The sequence below is a fragment of the Perissodus microlepis genome, chromosome 6 (genome assembly GCF_051167445.1).
Source record: "Perissodus microlepis isolate ML-2025 ecotype Zambia chromosome 6, ASM5116744v1, whole genome shotgun sequence".
Lineage (NCBI taxonomy): Eukaryota > Metazoa > Chordata > Actinopteri > Cichliformes > Cichlidae > Perissodus > Perissodus microlepis.
Window position 1 is genome coordinate 23,618,215 of NC_140466.1, and position 19,080 is coordinate 23,637,294.

General features: G+C 45.5%; 2 protein-coding genes across 5 annotated transcripts in view; both read left to right on the forward strand.

The window, feature by feature from the left end:
- cntln (centlein, centrosomal protein) overlaps positions 1-19,080 on the forward strand; it is a 93,401-nt gene that overhangs the window by 45,172 nt on the left and 29,149 nt on the right. For all 4 annotated transcript variants that reach the window (XM_084931556.1, XM_084931558.1, XM_084931557.1 and 1 more), the window contains 6 exons: positions 6,351-6,448; positions 7,351-7,880; positions 11,470-11,551; positions 13,543-13,624; positions 13,971-14,239; positions 17,563-17,784. In XM_084931556.1, the coding sequence (XP_084787682.1) occupies positions 6,351-6,448; positions 7,351-7,880; positions 11,470-11,551; positions 13,543-13,624; positions 13,971-14,239; positions 17,563-17,784 (1,283 nt within the window). The remainder of the gene's footprint in view (positions 1-6,350; positions 6,449-7,350; positions 7,881-11,469; positions 11,552-13,542; positions 13,625-13,970; positions 14,240-17,562; positions 17,785-19,080) is intronic.
- LOC146385708 (uncharacterized) lies at positions 1,454-3,058 on the forward strand. Its single transcript, XM_084929892.1, has one exon. It carries the CDS (start codon positions 1,454-1,456, stop codon positions 2,939-2,941), a length of 1,488 nt encoding a protein of 495 aa, XP_084786018.1. The 3' UTR covers positions 2,942-3,058.

Consider the following 19,080-nt stretch of genomic DNA (forward strand, 5'->3'; position numbering starts at 1 on the left):
GCTTTACATTTTGTCAGCGAATAATCCCTTAACTTTGACAGAGTGTGGTCTCAGCAATAGATAGGCATCTGTGTTTTCTGATTTTGTATAGTTTTAATACGAATATGAACATGTCTGCTGTTTTGCAGTCCAAATAAGGTTACACCATTGTGGCAATATTCAGAATATTTCATATTAAATCTAGACTGAACTGAGTATATTTGGAGTCAGTTGGACATAAAGTCAAGACTCTTAAGAGGAAATTATGGATGGCCATAAGATTTACTCCTGAGGAACCGCTTTGACCCGATCAAAAAGATGCAAGGTTCAGTCGCTCACACCAGGATCACACTAACGAAAGACAGCAGATGAAAGGAACGGAGTCTTTGTGCTGCTTCCTATGAGGAGACACGGGAGGGATGTTAATGTATGCTGCAGTGCCAGAACCTCCTTCAACAGTGGGTGACTAGGGAGCCACCACGTCTTCTTATCAAGGTAGTGCTGAGGTGCCAACTCCCATGCCACCAGTGCTGGAGCTGGATAATTGTCTCCCAACCTGGTTATGTACCCAGCGAACACAGCAGCCCTCCTGTCCTATTTGGTGCTCTGTCTGATTGAATGTGACATGTAGGGAAGACAAAAGGGCAGGCTAATTCAAAGTAACAAACTTCCCTGGGCAAAGCATCAATGCAAAGCAAGGGAGCAGCAACTCTTTACAACATGACCCTCTCTCTTTTTCCTCTCTGCTTCTGTGGCCGCTTTTTTCCCCTCAACTCGTTCTCCAAAAGATCAAGTGACCTAAAAAGTCAAGGTCCTGAATATTTAATGTTTCCAGCCTCATTGTACAAATTATTTTGGTCATCCCGTCAGGAATGTTTAAACAGGAGAGAAAGAAAAGCAGAATGTTTTGTATTGTTCTCTTTCAAACATTCGTTTCGGTGTCTCACTATGGGGAACACTCTCTCAGCGTTGTCCTCAGAAGCCTCTATATCATTACTCCAGCCAGCATTGGCTGGCAGTCGTGACGCTTGCGTCAGGGAGGGGCCACACTCCTCCCTATAAAAGGGTGTGACGCAGCATCACCCATCATTCAATTTCCTCTTCTCGCTTCTTAGAAACCTCATCTCTCCTGACTGTGAACATGAGTCCTAGCTTAACTGTCCACGCGAGCAAGCTAACACCTTGGTCACCGGGCGCTAGCACGGGTCGCATTTCGAGTCGCTTGCTCTTCACCACAGAGCCAGGTCGGAGAGTGTGTTAGCTGCCACCACGCACCTAGCACAACAGCTAGCTGACCAAGCTAACTGTTTTTTGCTACACACGGTCACCAAGCCAGGTAGCACAAGTGCTAGCCACCACACTAGCTAGGTCATACTAGCTCACCATAGCTACCCGACCGAGAGAAAAAAAAAAAAAAAAGATCAGCGTTAGCCGTCCAGCCAATTCCAAGCTAGCTACACCAAGCTTCCTTAATATGGCAGACTGCAAACCGCTGCCCAGAATTTGCCCCTGCGGTTGCACAATCTCAGGTTCAGATACACATGACGCGTGTGTGATGTGCCTCGGGCTGCTACATGCCCAAACGGCTATTTCCACACCGGGTTCATGCGAACACTGCGCTTGCTTCACCCTAAAAAGTCTTCGCCGAAGGCTAGCCCGCCAGGCTAGCCTGTCAAAGAAGGGCCCAATGCTGTCTCCAATCGGCCCACCGATGGAGCACACTGAGTCAGCCACACCAGGCACCAGCTGGGGCGACGAGATGGATATCGTCCTCCCGCTGGCGGATGATGCCGAGGTCAGCTGCGAAGCTATGTTGTCTGATTCCCTCGAGGCTAATGATGAGCTACTCAGCGAATCCTCTGAGGGAGCGTCGGAACATCTTGTCTCGGACGAGCATGACAACGTTTTCTTTGCCCCCTCTTCTGCGACACAAGGGGCCGAATGTGATAACCCCGGCACACAGTCCCGCGGCATGGAGCTATTTGACGTTGCAAAACGGGCAGCTGAAAAGCTGGTGATCCCATGGCCCGCGGTGACAACGGAGACCTCCACCTCACGATACGAGGGTAAAAGGCTCCCCAAAGCGAAGCGCACTACTAAGCAGGTACTGCCGCTTTTCCCCAAATGTGTGGACGAGGTCACACGCTGCTGGGCAAAGCCATTCTTGTCACCCAACCCCGTGCAGGGAGCGGCGGCGTTTGACTGCACTGGAATGAAGGAAAAGGGCATCTACCAAATTCCCACAGTGGAGAATCTGGTGGCTTCTCATCTCCACCCAAACCAGAAACTTTCCATGTCATCTGGTCCGTCCCTGCCCTCCAAGGCCAAACGCCTGCAGTCCTCACTGGCTGACAAGGCGTGTAAATCAGTTGCCACCACCGTGAGGGCATTGAACGCCTCATCGCTCCTGCTAGCCTACTTGGCGGAGCTCCAGGACCAGACTGCTGCGAACCTGGATGCTAGCAAGCTGTGGGAAGAGCTGGGCGTTGTTACGGACCAGTGTCTCCACCTCACTAGAGCAGCAGTACAAGCGGCGGGCAGAGCTCTCAGCATCATCGTCCTACAGGAGAGGGCCAGATGGCTGAACTTGTCGGGGCTTTCAGATGGAGAAAAACGTGACATTCTGGATGAAAGCATCGACCCCGCTGGCCTTTTCGGGACCACCGCTGCCACCATGCAAAGACAGTGCGAGGAGAAAAAGAACGAGGGAGAGGCCCTGCAGCTGTGTCTCCCTCGGAAGACCCCCCTCCACCCAGCTGCCGAATGTTCGCTCAGGTCACCAGCCGGCGTGCCGACGTTTAGAATCCCTCGCCGCCCAGCCCCACAGGTCGCAGCCCAGGGTCCCCTAGGATCGCAGAACCCTAAGACCCACTGGCCCAGGAAACATGTCCCGCCTGCTGCCGCTCAGGGTGCCCCACCACCAGGCAAGCAGTCAGACCGCAAGAAGAAGCGGACTGCCTAACATCCCCCACGGGGAGATCGGAGCCGGACCAGCCCGGGCTGCAAGTCCATTCGGAGAAGTGTGTTCTGCCTCCACCTTTCAGCGCCTGGGACTCGAGTTGGATCCCACAGAGCGCATTTCAACAAAGAGACAACGAGACACAGTTCAGCTGAATCAAGCATGTCACACAAAAACACACTGTTTATTAAAAATTTACCCGTTGCATCCAGGCATGTTGCCAAGGGCACGGGAAAAATGTGTGAAAAACACAGAGAGTATGTTGAAAAACATAATGCCCCCACGCACCCAGACACCACTGGGGTCGATTCCCTCAGTGGTGTCCGGCCCCATGAGCGCTGGTCAAGCGCAGGCCGCCCGCGCATGCGCAGTCGGGTCTGGCCCGCAAGACCAATTTCCGCCACAAGAGGGAGCCAAAGCTCCGTCTACTGTGGAGTGCCTGTCTTTGGGGCCGCTGTCAGCAAGAACAGAGAGATGGCGAGCTCTCGCTGCGCCAGAATGGGTTGTGAGGACATTAGGGTGAGGCTATCGTTTGCAATTCGCAACCACCCCTCCCAGGTTTCACAGAGTGATTTTCTCTCTTGCAAAAGGCGAATCAGCCAGGATCCTGCAAGAAGAAATAACTACCTTGCTATCAAAGGGAGCAGTACGAGAAATACCCCAGGAGCAGAGCCAATGCGGCTTTTACTCAAAGTATTTTCTCGTGCCCAAGAAGGGAGGGGGACTGCGTCCGATACTGGACCTACGGGCTCTGAATCAGCATCTGAGGTCATACAAATTCAGGATGTTGACGACCACCACTCTGCTGCATGTAGTGCGCCCAGGCGATTGGTTTACATCAATAGACCTGAAGGACGCATATTTTCACATCCCTATTTACCCGCCTCACAGAAAATTCCTGCACTTTGCGGGCGGGTTACGGTCCCGTCCTTTGCACATGCTGGCTCGCAGACTGATCATGTGGAGCAGCATCAATCTGTTGTCACTGAGAGCTGCTCACATTCCAGGAGCTCTGAAATTGGGAGCAGACTTAATGTCCAGGGGAAACCCGCAGTACGGGGACTGGACCCTGCACCCACATGTGGTGACCCAAATCTGGACCCGCTTTGGCCACCCACATGTCGATCTGTTTGCCTCGAGGGAGAACGCTCAGTGTCCACTGTATTTCTCCCTGAGGGACCAGAAGGCTCCGCTAGGGGTAGACGCATTAGCTCACAACTGGCCACAAGCTCTGCTTTATGCGTTCCCTCCACTGGCCTTAATTTCTCCCACTCTAACCAGAGTGAGAGAGAGAGGGCTAACAATGATATTGATCGCCCCAAGGTGGACGAGGTCCCATTGGTTAGCGGAGATTATGCCCGTCTTGTGGAGCGAACCTTGGCCTCTCCCTCTCCGACGAGACCTAGTCTCCCAAGCCAGGGGGGAGATTTTTCACCCTCACCCCGAGCTCCTCGCCCTGTGGGCTTGGCCCGTGAGAGGTTGAATCTGAGTACAGCAGGACTCCCCAGGGGTGTTATAGCCACTATACAGAGTGCTAGAGCCCCCTCCACAAGATCATAGTATGAGAACAAGTGGAGGGTATTTGAGGAATGGTGTGGAAAGTCTCTCCTTTCTCCAAGAACTGTTAGATAAAGGAAAGGCCTTTTCCACAATTAAAGTATATCTAGCAGCCATTTAAGCCTGCCATGTGGGCTTCGTGGATGGCCCAGTGAGCCATCACCCGCTAGTCTGCCGTTTCATGAAAGGGGCACGACGGCTCCACCCAGTGTCTAAACCTCTCGTTCCCACGTGGGATTTATCCCTGGTGCTGGGGGCAGTTTCACAGCCACCATTTGAACCACTAAACCAGGTGGAAATAAAAATCCTGTCTTTGAAGACTGCATTGCTCCTGGCTCTCGCATCTGCGAAGCGTGTCAGTGATATTCATGCGCTGTCAGTACACAAAGAGTGCACCCGATTCACGCGGGATAACTCTAGAGTCACACTCAGGCCAAATCCGGCCTTTGTGCCCAAAAATCCTTATCTCCAATGCATCCCATTGGAGCTGGAAGCTTTTTGCCCTCCTCCTTTCTCCTCCCCTGAACAGGAGCGCCTACATGCTCTCTGTCCAGTTAGGGCTTTATGTACCTATAGAGAGAGAACGAAGGCTTTCAGGAGGTCGGATCAGCTGTTTGTTTCCTGGGCTAAACCACATCTTGGCAAGCCCGTTAGCAAACAACGCATTTCCCACTGGATTGTTGAGGCGATCCAATTGGCTTATTCCAGCTTATCCCCCCCCCCAACCTCTTGGGCCCTTTTTAGGGGCGTCTCTATAGAAGAGATATGTGCAGCGGCGAGCTGGGCTTCACCTTTGACCTTTGCAAGGTTTTACAGGTTGGATGTCACTGCACCAACTCTAGCCCACACTGTGGGGCCCCACGAGACCTCCTAAGTGGGCAGTCAGTTGTTCAGATGGGCTTATCTGGCAATACGGGAGTCTGCATATCCCCATAGTGAGACACCGAAACTAATGTTTGAAAGAGAACTTGAGGTTACTCTATTCCGTAACCCCCGTTCTCTGATAACATGAGTGAGGTGTCTCACCAGATCACCAGTAATGATATAGAGGCTTCTGAGGACAACGCTGAGAGAGCGTTCCCCATAGTGAGACACCTCACTCATGTTATCAGAGAACGGGGGTTACGGAATAGAGTAACCTCAAGTTTTGTGTTGCCCTTTGCATATACGTAGGCAGGGAAGTTGTTTGTACTTCAGCAGGTAGATACTGGGTAGGTAGCAGTGACAGAGGTCTGTTAGATTGTGTTAGATGTGTTCATGAATACACATGCATCAAATGCCTGAGCACTTGCACTCTTGCATGCTTTCTGTTGTTATCATAAAGTCTAAATCATATGTTTGTCAGGGCCACTATTGAAGTTCCCAGAATAAAACTGCATGTTTGTCTGTGGAGATTAGAAGTCCTTTGGGGAAACACAGTGGACTACAAAGCAGTGCAGCCTGGGGCTGTGTATTCACAAGGGATTCAAGCACTTCTCTTCGTTTGTTTTAGGTCCCCAGAGAGAGGTTGCATATAGTATACACCCGCCTGCACTTCTGAGCCCTGTTTTCCTATTTCCCGGTGGACTATTAAATAAAACACCTTTCTATTAATCTGAAGTTAAAGGGCTGTGTAAGATTTTTGAAACCAAAGGTGTTTTTTGCAGAGAAAATTCCAAGTCCACGTGAAAACAGCGTTAGGGATTTTTCAGATTTGATTGACAAAAAGGAAAAAAGACACTGAACCTCAGGAAGGAAATTAGACCTTACTAATGCTAATTGATTTAAATGTACCCTTTTTATAATTATTCTATTGATTGAGCAGCTTGAATTTGACACAAAGTGTCACAATAAGGAGCTTTGTTCTTCTTTGCAGAATTACTTCACAAAATGGTTGAGGAGCACCAGGTCAAAAGCAGCACTCCGAAAAAGCCTTCTCTTCTTTCAGGTCGAATGGAGCAGTCATTGAAAAAGGTACAGCACTATGCCGTCATGGGGTGTTCTTTGTCACTGCCTATAAAGGAAATCCAACACAGCCATAAGTTCAGCATGGCAGCTCTCAGAAATTTTTGATTTTGCTCTTTCAAGAATAGTTTAACGGTGTTCGTATGCGTTGGAGAAGAAGGGTCATGTAGTAATTTCCAAGCACAGTATCAACTAGACAGTCTATAAATTGCCAAATATAATTTGTGTATCCCAGAAAATACTAGTTGATTTAACGTAGATTTCATAGGTTTGGAGGCATGTTTTACGCTCACACTCACACACACATTTAAAACCCTGCTTGCATGAGCTTATATGTTCCCTCACCCCTTCAGCCTTCATGGCAGTAAATCATCAGGAGTGGGGATAGCCGTCTAATTTTGTTTGAAGGGTACCAGGCTTCACCAGCAGGCAGAGAGAGAACCAAATAAAAGGGAAAAAATTGCCTGGAGGCACAAACCCAGCAGGCATCCACTGTTCTCTTAAACAGTCTCCACCAAAGATCTAACAAATAGACTAAGTGCTCATGGTTGCAGCGTAGTTAAAGGTGATCAGGGTAACGGGGTGCAAGTCAGATGTCCATAACCGTGTTTGACTGGGGACGACGGTATTGCTCCCCTCTCCGCCCCCCACCCACACAGCAAACTGTAATTACGCACTTGGGAAAATATCAGTGGGGAGGAAAACTAGTAAATCACGATATGGTCTTTCTCATTGAATCTTACTAATATTAATACTATAGAGCAGGTTGTTATTTCACTAGCAGTCCAAGAATAAGTATTTCTGGGGGTTTTTAAAAACGAAAAAAAACAAACAAAAAACTACAGATATATAAGCCAAAATTGATTATTTTGTAGCACAGAAGCCCCATATATGTTTTTTTTTCTTTTCAGATTGATCAACTGGAGCAAAGAATGATAAGCATGGAGGAGCAGACAGAACGGCTGAAAGATGAAAAAGAGCAGCTACTCGAAGTCAACGAAGACTTGGCCCACAACTGCCGCAAACTCCAAGCCTCTTTGGATCATCAAAGAACTCAAGAAGCTGCTCGTGAAAAGGCAGCCCATGCGCAGGCCGTGGCTCAGGAGGAGCAGCACTGTAGTGAGGTCAAGGCTCTAGAAGTACAGCTGGCCTCATCTCAGAAAGAGGCTACAAAGCTTCATCAGCAGTTGCTGAAGCTGAGACAGGAGCTGGGGATTCTCAGAGCCGCTAAGGACTTCTATAGGAATCGTGCTGCAGGACCGATGCGGGCAGGTGGGATCGCTAACAGCATTAGCAGCAAGGTCAAATTCAAAACAACCAGGCACAAAGGTCTGCTACGGCAGCGCAGCCACCAAAGAGTCGGCGCCAATCAAGCCATCAGCTGGCAAGGCCCAAGCTCCAGTGCCGCTAAAGACGAGTGGGAGGACATGAGCGTAGAAAGGTAATGATACACATGCACGCGCACTGACGCACATATTCTCACACACCCCCTCTCATTATTTTTAGGTGTTTGGGCAGAGAGGATGGGCTGGCTGAATAGTTGGGGGGGGGGGGGGGGGGGGTACCAGCAGCAGCAGCAGCATCGAGGGGACAACGTGCATTTGCAAAGCGTAAGCAAATGGGTGATTGAATTTCATTGTCTGTCTAGTTGGTATTCAGGAGCCAAAAGAAGAATGTGAGCAAGAATGATAGAGAGAAGGAGAGAGGAGGGGGGGAAACTACTGTCAGATCCTTTGAAATATCCTGGGACGCCTCGCTTGGAGCTTATTGACTGAAATTTGCATGCAAAATTAGCCACCTCTCTACACAAAGTTGAACCGATGCCAGAAAAGCCCAGGGATAAGGGGCCGCCAAAGCCTTGATACCTTCCAGTGATGCCATTTTCATGCACTAGTCACGCTACCCCGAAATTGACAGTTTGGCAGTTTGATTTAATTTACTCGTTCTTTGCATATTTACTACCCCCCATCGACAGCACTAAGGATCCCCCTGCAAGGACCCAGTCCACCCCCTCCTCCCAAACACACACACACAGACACACTCCTATATGAAGCCCACCTTGCGTCTAGTTATGTTAGTTATCTTGTGGCATGTCGGTTCACAAATGTATGTGTGTGTGTGTGCTGCTCTTTTTTTCCTCCAGCCACCCCATAGCCCCCTCCCAACACACACACATAGACATACACACATACACTTCCTTTCCATCCCACACTCCTCTCCTTAGCTCCTCGCCTTAATTTGGTTAGATGAATTTTGAATGACCCTACTCGGATCAGTACCAGATGTCTACAAGCTGTTTAACACCCTCTAAATTAAGAACCATCGACAGTAATTATTTCATGTATGTTTTATGCAAAAAAGCCACTGAGCCAACATCTATTGAGTGATGGCTGAAATGATTTGATTTCAAACACTCGCTGATATTTATTTCCCTTCTCTTTCTCTCCCGGTATGCCTTGCTCTACACGCTCTCTAGCTCAGCCCTCCTAACTCACTACCTCTTCACCGACTAATTCATCAGACTCTAATCCACCCCAGCTCTATCCACATGAGGCCGTTTAACGGGGACTGGGTGCAGCTATGCCCTGCTTTCCTAATACCACTCCATGTGGCTAATAAGCAGCAGTCTAATAAACGCTTTACCTGAGAGGAGGATCTAAGTGGATTTTTGAAGAAGGGGCCTAAACTGAGATGTTGTCTTATTTAAGGCACCTGTCAACTGATTTGCTACTGTAAAGCCTTCTGTGCCTCGTATCTTCTAGGGGTCCTCTTCACAAATGCTGTCTATGTCTGGTTGACATTCCTGGAAGGTACAGTATTTCTGCCTAAGGAGCTTTGGCCTAAATAGCACCAAATAAAGATGTCAGACTCGTTAAGGCTACTGACAAGTCTTTGTTTTTTTTCCCCCCCACCTTATTTTTCTCACTGCCTCTGGCACCTGCTCTCAAGTTTTGAACTGCTAGAGGCAGCTGACCAATTTAAGCAGATCAGCAGTTTTGCTGCTAAGCAGGAAAGAAAAAGAGCAAGCAGGTATCAGACTCAATCATTCAGTTATGCTAGAAGGAATAAAGGATATGTATTTTCGTGTTATATAAACTCTTGATCAGGACTGCAGGACAGTACATTTCGGATGATTGGGCCACAAATTATGGATAAGGATAATATCAAAGATGGCAAACAATTTTCTCTCAAGGTACCAGAGTTTAAAAACGCTACTGGAGGGATTTGCTGTGATTGAGAACATAAGCGAACATTCCTTTAAATAAAACAGTAGCATAAGAGTAGATCAGGGATGTCAAACATAAGGCTCGGAGGCCAGAATTGGTCTGGCATATAATGTGGCCCACTGGACGGCTTTGAAGAGGAGGATCAATTTTGCCATTTTTTTACTGTATTTTCACAAGTTTTACAGCTTTTCATCCTGATAAAGAAATCACCCATAGCCATTCACACAACACCAAAATAATTAATTAATAGTCCCTGTTCTTTCACTACCTGCTAAATAATCATTTTAAAGACAATTTTAAAGAACAGTAGTAATTAAAAATTTATTAAAAGAGCATTTTCTGTGAATTAACAAAAACTTATTTATTTAAGCCCAAAGAGTAGTGCTTACAGATTTATTTTAATACTGTTGAGATTGCACTTCTTTTTCTTATATTAAAATATTACCTGGATTAAATGTGTAGTTGAATTTGCTTACTGTGACAGAAAGGGGAATTTCACTAGTTTGGCCTACTTAAGATCAAAGCCTGTATGTGGCTCACAATGTAAAATGAATTTGACATCCTTGGAGTAGACAAAGCTAATCTTGGGTCTTAAAAACGTACAAGTGCCTTAGAAAATACATTATTCCTAAAGGCCAGCAGGAGGCGACTGCTCTGATTGCAAAAAGAAGTCCAATTGTCTCTCTGGATTCATGAGCTCAGTAAATTTTTTATGGTTCACATCCAAAATTAACATGATGGTCATTTTGTAAAATACAGCCCCATGTTGAGTAAGACAGACCAGCAGAGTATGCTTTAGGCTGTGCTTACCTGCCTGTGATTGACAGGTTACTACTGTAGGGGCATGCATACTGTATCTGCTCAGTTCTCGGTGAGATCCACCCCTTACACCCCTTGGATGCTCTCATTTCCTCAGTGTAAGCATCTGCTGTCATTATGTTTCTACATAACAGGTTATCTGTATTTGCTCCACACAGGTTTGGACTCAGCATGTAAAAGCTTAGACATGTCCTCACATATAGAGTGGAAGCACCATGTACTGTAAATATATATATGTTGTGTGTTAAAGAGGAACTAGGGAACAACTAGTTAGACTGCAGACACAATTAAGAACTCCATTAATAATACTAAATTTAAGTTGGATCTATTTGCTGTCATCACCAAGTCGATGCACGCAACCCTGGTGTTAGTGTTGGTGATTCGTAATCCTTAGCAAAGTCCCTGTGCCCCTTCCAGGCTGGTTTTAACCCTAACTAGCCCCCAGCCTTGTCATGTTCCAGTTAGATCCTCTCTCTGTGGTCTTTACCTCCGCTGCTTCTCCCAGACCCCACCTTAATAAACCCGCCAGCGTAAATGTCACTGGCTTCCACCTTCACGTCAAAGGTCACTGTCAATAAACCTGTGTGCATGTGTGTGTGTGTCTCTCAGGAAGCCCTTACCGTGCGTCCATCAGATGCAACTTTGCTTGGCTCCGCTCAGCCGTGCCTCTCACACATGTCTGTCACACACAGAGGGCTAATGAAGGCCACAGCCGCTCTCATACATGTTGATGCATTCACAAACAGCACCAGACACTGCAGCTTTTCACTTAATTTACACACACATTTACACTTCCAGCTCAGAAATTGGACGGGACATTGATTTTCTGTTTGAAAGAGGGGGCCGAAATGCACATATTTTTGCTTGATGTCAACTAAATCAACCATAAAAGGTAAATTGGATTTTTGTCCAAGGGTGGTACTTTTAGAACCAGGGTTGTCGGTTCAACTTCTAGTCTGTAATAGATTTCACCTTTCTCTACAGTGACAGTGCAGAGGAGTACTCGGACAGTCTCAACAGCCTGCCCTCGGGGACGGTGCCTCACAGACAGCACACTAATAGACAGGTTGGTCTGCCCTTGTCTTTTAATTGTTTTTGGACTTAAAAAAGGAATAAAGATACAGTTAGAAGTAAGCGTCAGCTGTTTCCTGCTCACTGCTTTTTTGTACAGATTAACATTTTACTTGGGTTTGTGTGAATATTCAGCCTTTAAATGAAACTGCCTACAAGTGAATTAAATTAATGAAGGCCTTAGTATACAATGTCTCCTTGGTCCTAAATACGAGTGTAAATTTCAGCATATTTTTAATAATTCTCTCAGACAAGCTTGTCATTTCTTTAAGTAGTCTTCAGGAATAGTTCTCCAGGCCTCTTGAAGGACATTCAAAGCTCTTTTTTGGACGTTTGCTGTTTAATGTGCATTTCCTGGCTCTGAGGACGACAAACCATGAAAGAGCCTCTACCATGTTTTGCACATGTCTTTGGACACCCACTGTTGTACCTCTCTCCTGAGCTCCTCTGTAAATACTGATTAGAGTTTGAACCAACATTTTCAAATTTGTATGTTTTTCGATGGAAAAAAGTCATACTTATCAAATAATATGTAGAAGGTGTAGGTAACACTATAGGTAATTCAGAAGTGATCAAAAACTGCAATTCTTCAAATGCCCACTCAAGGGATGTTTTACAAAAGGCTTACAGCCTGATACAAAAAAAGAGTTTTAGTCTATTTTCTCTGTCCGTGACAACAAAGATAGGTATCACCAACATTTAGTTGTACTAAAAAAAACAAAAACAAAAAAACAAACTGTGTATCAGCTAGCTGTTTTTTGTTCTTTTGTTTTGTTTTTGCTAGCCAAAGTTATCATCGCTCTTTATTAAATTATTGTTGCATCCTACTTACAAAACTAGCCCTGCAGTTCTAACATTATGTAATAACTTTGTAACTCCATCCTGAAATAGTAGCCTGCAAAGCAGTGGAGTGACGCCTCAGTGGCTATCCATCCATCTTTTATATACAGTTTATTGTCTGCATATATAATTCTTAGGGCCTCTGTAACTACTTTTTGTGTTGTTTGAGCTGTGCTGTACTATTCATTTTTAACTGGCTATCGCTTTATGTCTACATTCACAAAGACTTTCCTAGTCTTGTGACTGAGGAAGCCTTTGTGAATGCACACCACAAAATCATTAGGCCTGGACCCTTGCACTTGTCCACATCAAACCTCTTCACAGTGGTACATGGCAGATCCAAACCCTTGAGAGAAAAGTCCGTCAAGAGGAGAGACGAAGAGAGAAAGAGAGGGGCCTTAAAGATGTGCTGCCTCTTCTCTTCTCCTCTTTTTCTCGTTTCAGCAGCACCGAAGCAAAGTAGAAAGTAGAGAAGAGATGGTTGTTGTGAATATAACCTGGGAGCTGTCAGGGCCTTATCTCAGATCCCCTTTAGTTTCCCCAGTCCTGATCCTCCAAATGTGCCCATCAGCTCCTTCTGGGTTCATCGCTTTGACAGCCCAAGCCCCTCGCAACGTAGTATGTCACAAACCAAAGGGTTCATCTACCCTTTCCTCTCTGCATGCATGATCAAAACTGGCACTGATCAAATCCTACCTGTCCCCCATACAAAGAATGTAGGCAGAGAGCAAGGAGTGAGGTAGGGGGGCCTTTCTTTGATGTCACTACAAATGATGGTGCAGTTGGGAGTTGTCACAAACACACATGCGTACACACTTTTGCGTACAAACGACTACACTCTCACACACACCCGTCACACCGTAGGAGTGAATCAGGGCTTTGAGTTGGTGATTGAACAAAGGCGGCATTTGCAAGCATCTGTCAGAAGTAATATCTGTGCTGAGAGGTGTTCAAGTTGGAGTCGGTTGAACATGCTCAGGTGAATTATTAAAGCACTGGGTGATTTGTCTCGTTGCGTTAAGCTGCGCACACTCTGTGATCATGGTGTCATTATGAGCTGCATCTTAGGAAGAGCAGCATGTCAACTGTTGTGTTACATTAAACGGCTGCTTTTCTTCATTGTCACTGGGTTTTCTGTTCTTTCAGTCCTACAGGTGGTCGCCGATCTCAAACACAGAAGCACCAGCGGCAGAATCCCACAGAAAACAACCTGACGTTCTGGCCCGAGGTAGCACAAGTTTTCCTTTTGTGAACCCATGCTGGATTACAGAAATCTAATCAACTTTTAATTGAAGCAGATAGAACACTCAGTGTATTTACATGCTGTCGATAAGAAACAAGTATCCGAGAAGTTAACAAGCTTCGTTTTTTTCCCCCCATAACTCGGCACATCTGAATTGGTTAAAAATAGAAAATGTTAATTATTCAGGTTGTTAAATCCATCACAGCTTCCACTTTTGCATACACAAAGATGCACGCCTGTTAAATCTCAGCAGTAGCTTCTAAATTGGGATTTTGAGGTTTTCTGTGCACTTGTCAACTCTGAGGCGGCTGCGTGTACTTCCTCCTGTTAGACGATAAACAGCGTGAGCCGTGGGAACGCGGGACAAGAGGAGAGAAAAGTCGGCAGAGGAGGAAGAGGATGCTTGTGAAGACCCAGCGCTGCTCCTCCTCTTCTCTGCAGCAGCGCATCGAGTCTCTACAGCGTCACGTTGACATACTGCGAAGTGCCAGGAAAGATGCTATGTTTTCAGCCAGAGATCTACAAAGGGCCAATGAGATGATCACAGCACAGCTCAACTCCCTCACTGAGAAGCTGTGCAGCAGCAAGCAGCTCACGCAGGTAACTTGGGAAAAACTGGGAGACAAGTTAAGGGAGGCGAGCCGGTTGTAAGTGTTAGGAAGTTTCTCTTTTTTCCCCCCCATCTTTGTCTTTCTTTTGTATTTTCTTGGGGCTGAGAGTGAAGCAGTAGCATGCCCTTATCATGCTTAATAAGTGTGGCTGACAGGCCTACCCTTGTCTGTGGAGGTCAGAACCACAGGGCAGTAGAGAGGAGGAGAATCTCACACGCTCTTTCTCTCTCTGACTCTGCCATTGTCTCCTCCTGCTGAATGTTTCAGCGAGCCAGTTCTCCACAACAATCTTTGTCACCAGCAGTTACTTTTCTCCAAATATGAGCAGTCGTGTTCGCAGACGCACACACACATACACTCAAGGTGACTACATCCAGTGCCACACACCTTTTAGTTATTTAGTACGTGCCTCCAGGTAAAAAACTCTTAGACTTGGTAAAGAGTGTAAATAAAACACCAAGAGCTTTGGCCCCTAAACAGTATCTTTCCTGCCAGGTGCTCCTTGTACACATCAACTTATGTACATACACAGACACACAAACACACAGACACACACACACAGCAACACCTTGACAGACAGAGTCGTTAATCTGGCAGGCAGAAACTTCTTTTGGTGAATTCAGACACAGCAGCAGCCAGCAAAGGCCCACTGGACTCTTGATTAGGTGTATGTGTTCTTGTCTGTATGTCCGTATATTTACTTTTCACTTACTGTGGAATAGTACCGATGGAGTATATTGCACTTGCACACACGGGCCAGAGTGCAGCCCTCATAGTGTTGCTACCTGGGAAGTGGCCCTTCTGCACCCACCGAGGCATCTGATTGCTGAAGTCCAACGAGACCTTAGACTCAGGCACAGCAGTAAAGGCACACATGTACACACACTGTTGTGTGAATGAGTGGACAGAGAGGGAATTGTTGTCTTCCTGTTTGTTTCCTCTTTCCTCCTGCAGTATTAATGCCACTCCACCTGAGAAAGTTGGAGCCGACTGACTGGCCAAAGCTAGGTCTTGTTGCCCTCTCTGCAAAGGCCAAGAGGTGATGGACTTTGGGCTTGTTCCAACCGGTCCTGGCCAACTCTCTAACTAAAACTCTCTGCTTGTAATTGGCTTAGGACAGCCTCCACAGGGGCCATCATGTGAGAAGTAGCATGGCAGTTTCACAGAAACTTGTTTGTGTTGCTCTGTCTCCTGATCCTTCGCCATTCTGTCCTTCTCTTGTTGCTCCTTTCCTTCCCTCCTTCCATTATTAAGTCATATCTTCTCATTTTTTTTCCATCCTTGCTTCCCCTCTCCACTTCTGTGTGTTTGGTTGCGCGTGAACTCTGGGATGTAAATGTATTCTTAACTGTATTTGTATTTCCTTTCAACAACTATTCAGATTCATGCAATGTATATGATATTTCAGCCTAACTGGAACACGTGGTTTGGTTAAAACTTTTCTTTTTTAGGTTTTCAGTATGATTTCCAGCTGTGAAAATAACATTACATTCAATTGCTGATAATGCATCTGGTTATAATGCAATAATGTGCCCAGAGAAACAGGCAGTCAGCTAGATTACAAGAAAAATTTGACGTAGTGTGTAAAAACCTTAAAGTCGCCCTTCAAAGTGGCATAACGTAACTTAAAAACTCACAGTGCATCCTACTACAGGCAAGTCTAACTTTTATTGAAATCCTTGAGTAATGCATAGCATCCAACTACAGAATCATTTTGTTGCTTGGATAAGCCTTCCTTAGTCTGTCATCAATTCCACAGATGCTTTACTTTGTGGCACACTGTGACATCCCCACTCAAAGTGTGGAGTTGCCTTCCCTCCTTTAAGGTTTTTGGGGCAGGGATTATCACAGGATTATCTCTACAAATTTAATGAACTAAGAAAGCAAAGCTCCAAACTTTATTTAAATTAATAATTAATAAAACCTATTGCACAAGAAGTCTGGCCAGAAGAATGATTGTGTAATTAAGAAATTGATGCAGTAAGACAATCTTAGTGTTTCAGTGGTTTATTCATGTTTAAAAATTCCTTTTAGCTACTAAAGGAACAGCATCAGTGAGACCACTGCTCACAGGAAAGGGAGACCGGTGTCCTCTCTCCTGGCCTAATGGAACTACCAGTATATCACGCCTGCCTCAGTGTCATCTCTCACCAGGGCTGAAAATGGCCTGTGAAATCAAAGCTTGTCTTACTGGAAGCCTCATCAATGCCTCTCTTAATTCCTGCACTATTGCCACTGGGGCCACAGCCCCGCTTTTATTTTGTGCTCCTCCTGCTCTCCTCCCACCCTCCCTGTGGATGTGGCATGTGCATCTTCAACAGAGAGAAGGAAACCTAAAACAGGAGGGATTCTATTAAAAGGTGTCAGCCAGCAACCAGATATCAATAACCTCCGTGTATGCGGAGCAGAGAGCAAACCCATGGGATTCTGTGGTTTCACTTGGGTGTGTGCGCACGCTTCGGTGTGTGCTCCAACATTTACCCTATGTGTGCAGCGCATATCTTCATGTATCACGTCTCCTGTTTGTGCCATTAACCATTCATGTTTGATATGATACCAAATCAGCTAATTGTGGCAGCACTGATTCAAACTCACAGCAATAGGTTTGTGGTCCATACTTTCTTATAAGAAACAACCTGATTTTTGCTTTTCTCCAGCACATGCATGTGGTTTAAAGTTTTTAATCTCACATAGCATTCTGAATCACAGAGTCACTGTAAATTGTATGCATTCAGTTAGTTGCGTTATCCTTCATCAATCCAGACTCAACTACTGACTAAATACTTGATCTACCTCTTTTCCAAAGTGTGCTGCATGATGGCTATATTATGCATGCCAATTACAGTGAGAATTAGGCTCTATTGACCGGGCAATAGCATCATTTGTCTCCTAATTAGCATAAAAAAGACGTTTTATCGCAGACAAGATATTAAAGGAGAGCTTGCAGCTCACCCGTGGATAACACATACAGTATTTTAAACAAATTGTGTTTATTCTGTCTTTGCATTTATTATATTTGTGAGGAGTGGATTTAATATAAAGATCTATGTTAGTCAGAGGAACTCTGCCTTCTTACAGCAGTAAATTAGGTTTGCATTATAAGGGAGAAAAAAATGGCTTTTGGTTTGATATAAAGCTTATCAGCTCATGTAGCAGTATATCAGTTGCCTGTTACTTTTTCGCCCTCACCATCCAATAACACAAATCTGTGTTTCTTTGTTTTTTTAATAGCAGTGCACCAAACTTTTGCTTCCAGTTGCGGCATCATCACCAGCCTAGCTAACCAATTCTGTCTGTCGGTCAAACCCGCAGAAGCTGACCTCTGACCTGGCTGGTGTGCAGCAGCAGAAAAAGGTTTTGGAGATGGAGTTGAAGCAGTGGAAGCAGATCAAATTCCCCCCGCAAACTACAATACCACCAACAGCACCAGCGAACGTAGAGTGCTCCTGCCAGTGCAGAACCATACCTGCCCCGGCTAACCCTGCCCTCCAAGCCCTGGAGGCTGAGGTCAAACCACTTCAAGCCAAACTTAAGGTTAGCAGTTCTAGAGTTAATGAATTGCCCTCACGGTTGTGTTTTTTCATTGTGCATGCCTTATGAGGTAAATCTGCTAATAGGATGATGGTATTAAAGCTGTTGTTCTCTTCCAATTTTGTGCACTAAGAAGCTTGAGTGCTCGAGAATACCACGAATAACAAGGAAAACTTTGGGAGTATCAGTGGTAAAGGACTGAAAAAATGTATCTAGAGAAAGACTACTTCCACTTTCTACTGTGCTGTGGTAAATCGGGCAATATGAAAATTTCTTAATTCTTTTGCACTTTTTAGTTGGAATTTTCTGTCTTTCATTCTGTTACTTACCATGTTAACAGTACTGAATTTCACATATATTTACATCACTATTTCTGAGTCACTTTAACATTTCACTGGTTTGAAGCACTTGCCCTCCTCGAGGAGTTTAAAAACTCTCAACAGAAACTCTGTCAAGGTTTTACTTTCAAGTTGTGCTTGATTCTCAAAAAAACAACAAATTCTGGTGCCTTTCAGTTTACACTTAACATCACTTGATATTACGTTTGATTTCAGCGTGAATTAGCATTTCCTGTCATTTGATCTTATTTCGGAGTGCCTGTCAGAAAGATGAGAAATGGGGAATAACAGCAGAGACATGCCCTACATCAGAGGGAATGAGGTGTGAGTGGTACCACAGTATTATCACCCTCTCAGCAGCCTGCTCGTCAGTGTCACCACGCAGATTGCCGCTGTCGTTACACACGCCTGAGAAAGTCATGTCAGGTGACAGCGAAAGGGAGAGGCGAGGGATGCTCCGTGGGGGTGCGTGCGCTGAGCGAGTACGTTGTCAAGTGCTTCTACTGGGAGCAGTTCCCACAAGAGACAAGGGCCCTTTAAACCAAAGTGAACTTGCAGGTTCAGATATCCATCATGCTTATAATCAGAAGCCGACCTGTCACCGTGAGCCTTACATCTTTGTTACTCATAAAGAAAAGAGTAAAACACAAAAGGTTATTATTTACAGTTTAATATTCTAGGTTACAGGATGTTTGATCATTAGCAGGTCAATTTATTTATTTTTATTGTTAGTATTCAGTTTTTTTTTCCTTGTTGTACTTGTCTGTTGGTCTTTTTCTTTATTCACATTCCTGACTAAAATAAATTCACCCCTCCAGGTCTATAAATTGTTATTTTTACTAATTACTCCCCTTATCCACTTTAAATAACACAGTTTTCCTCTTAACCTCTTTTAGCACCTTCCACCCTCCCACTGTAACTATAATGAGGAGGCATGCTGTGTTTGACCTGTCATCAGCTG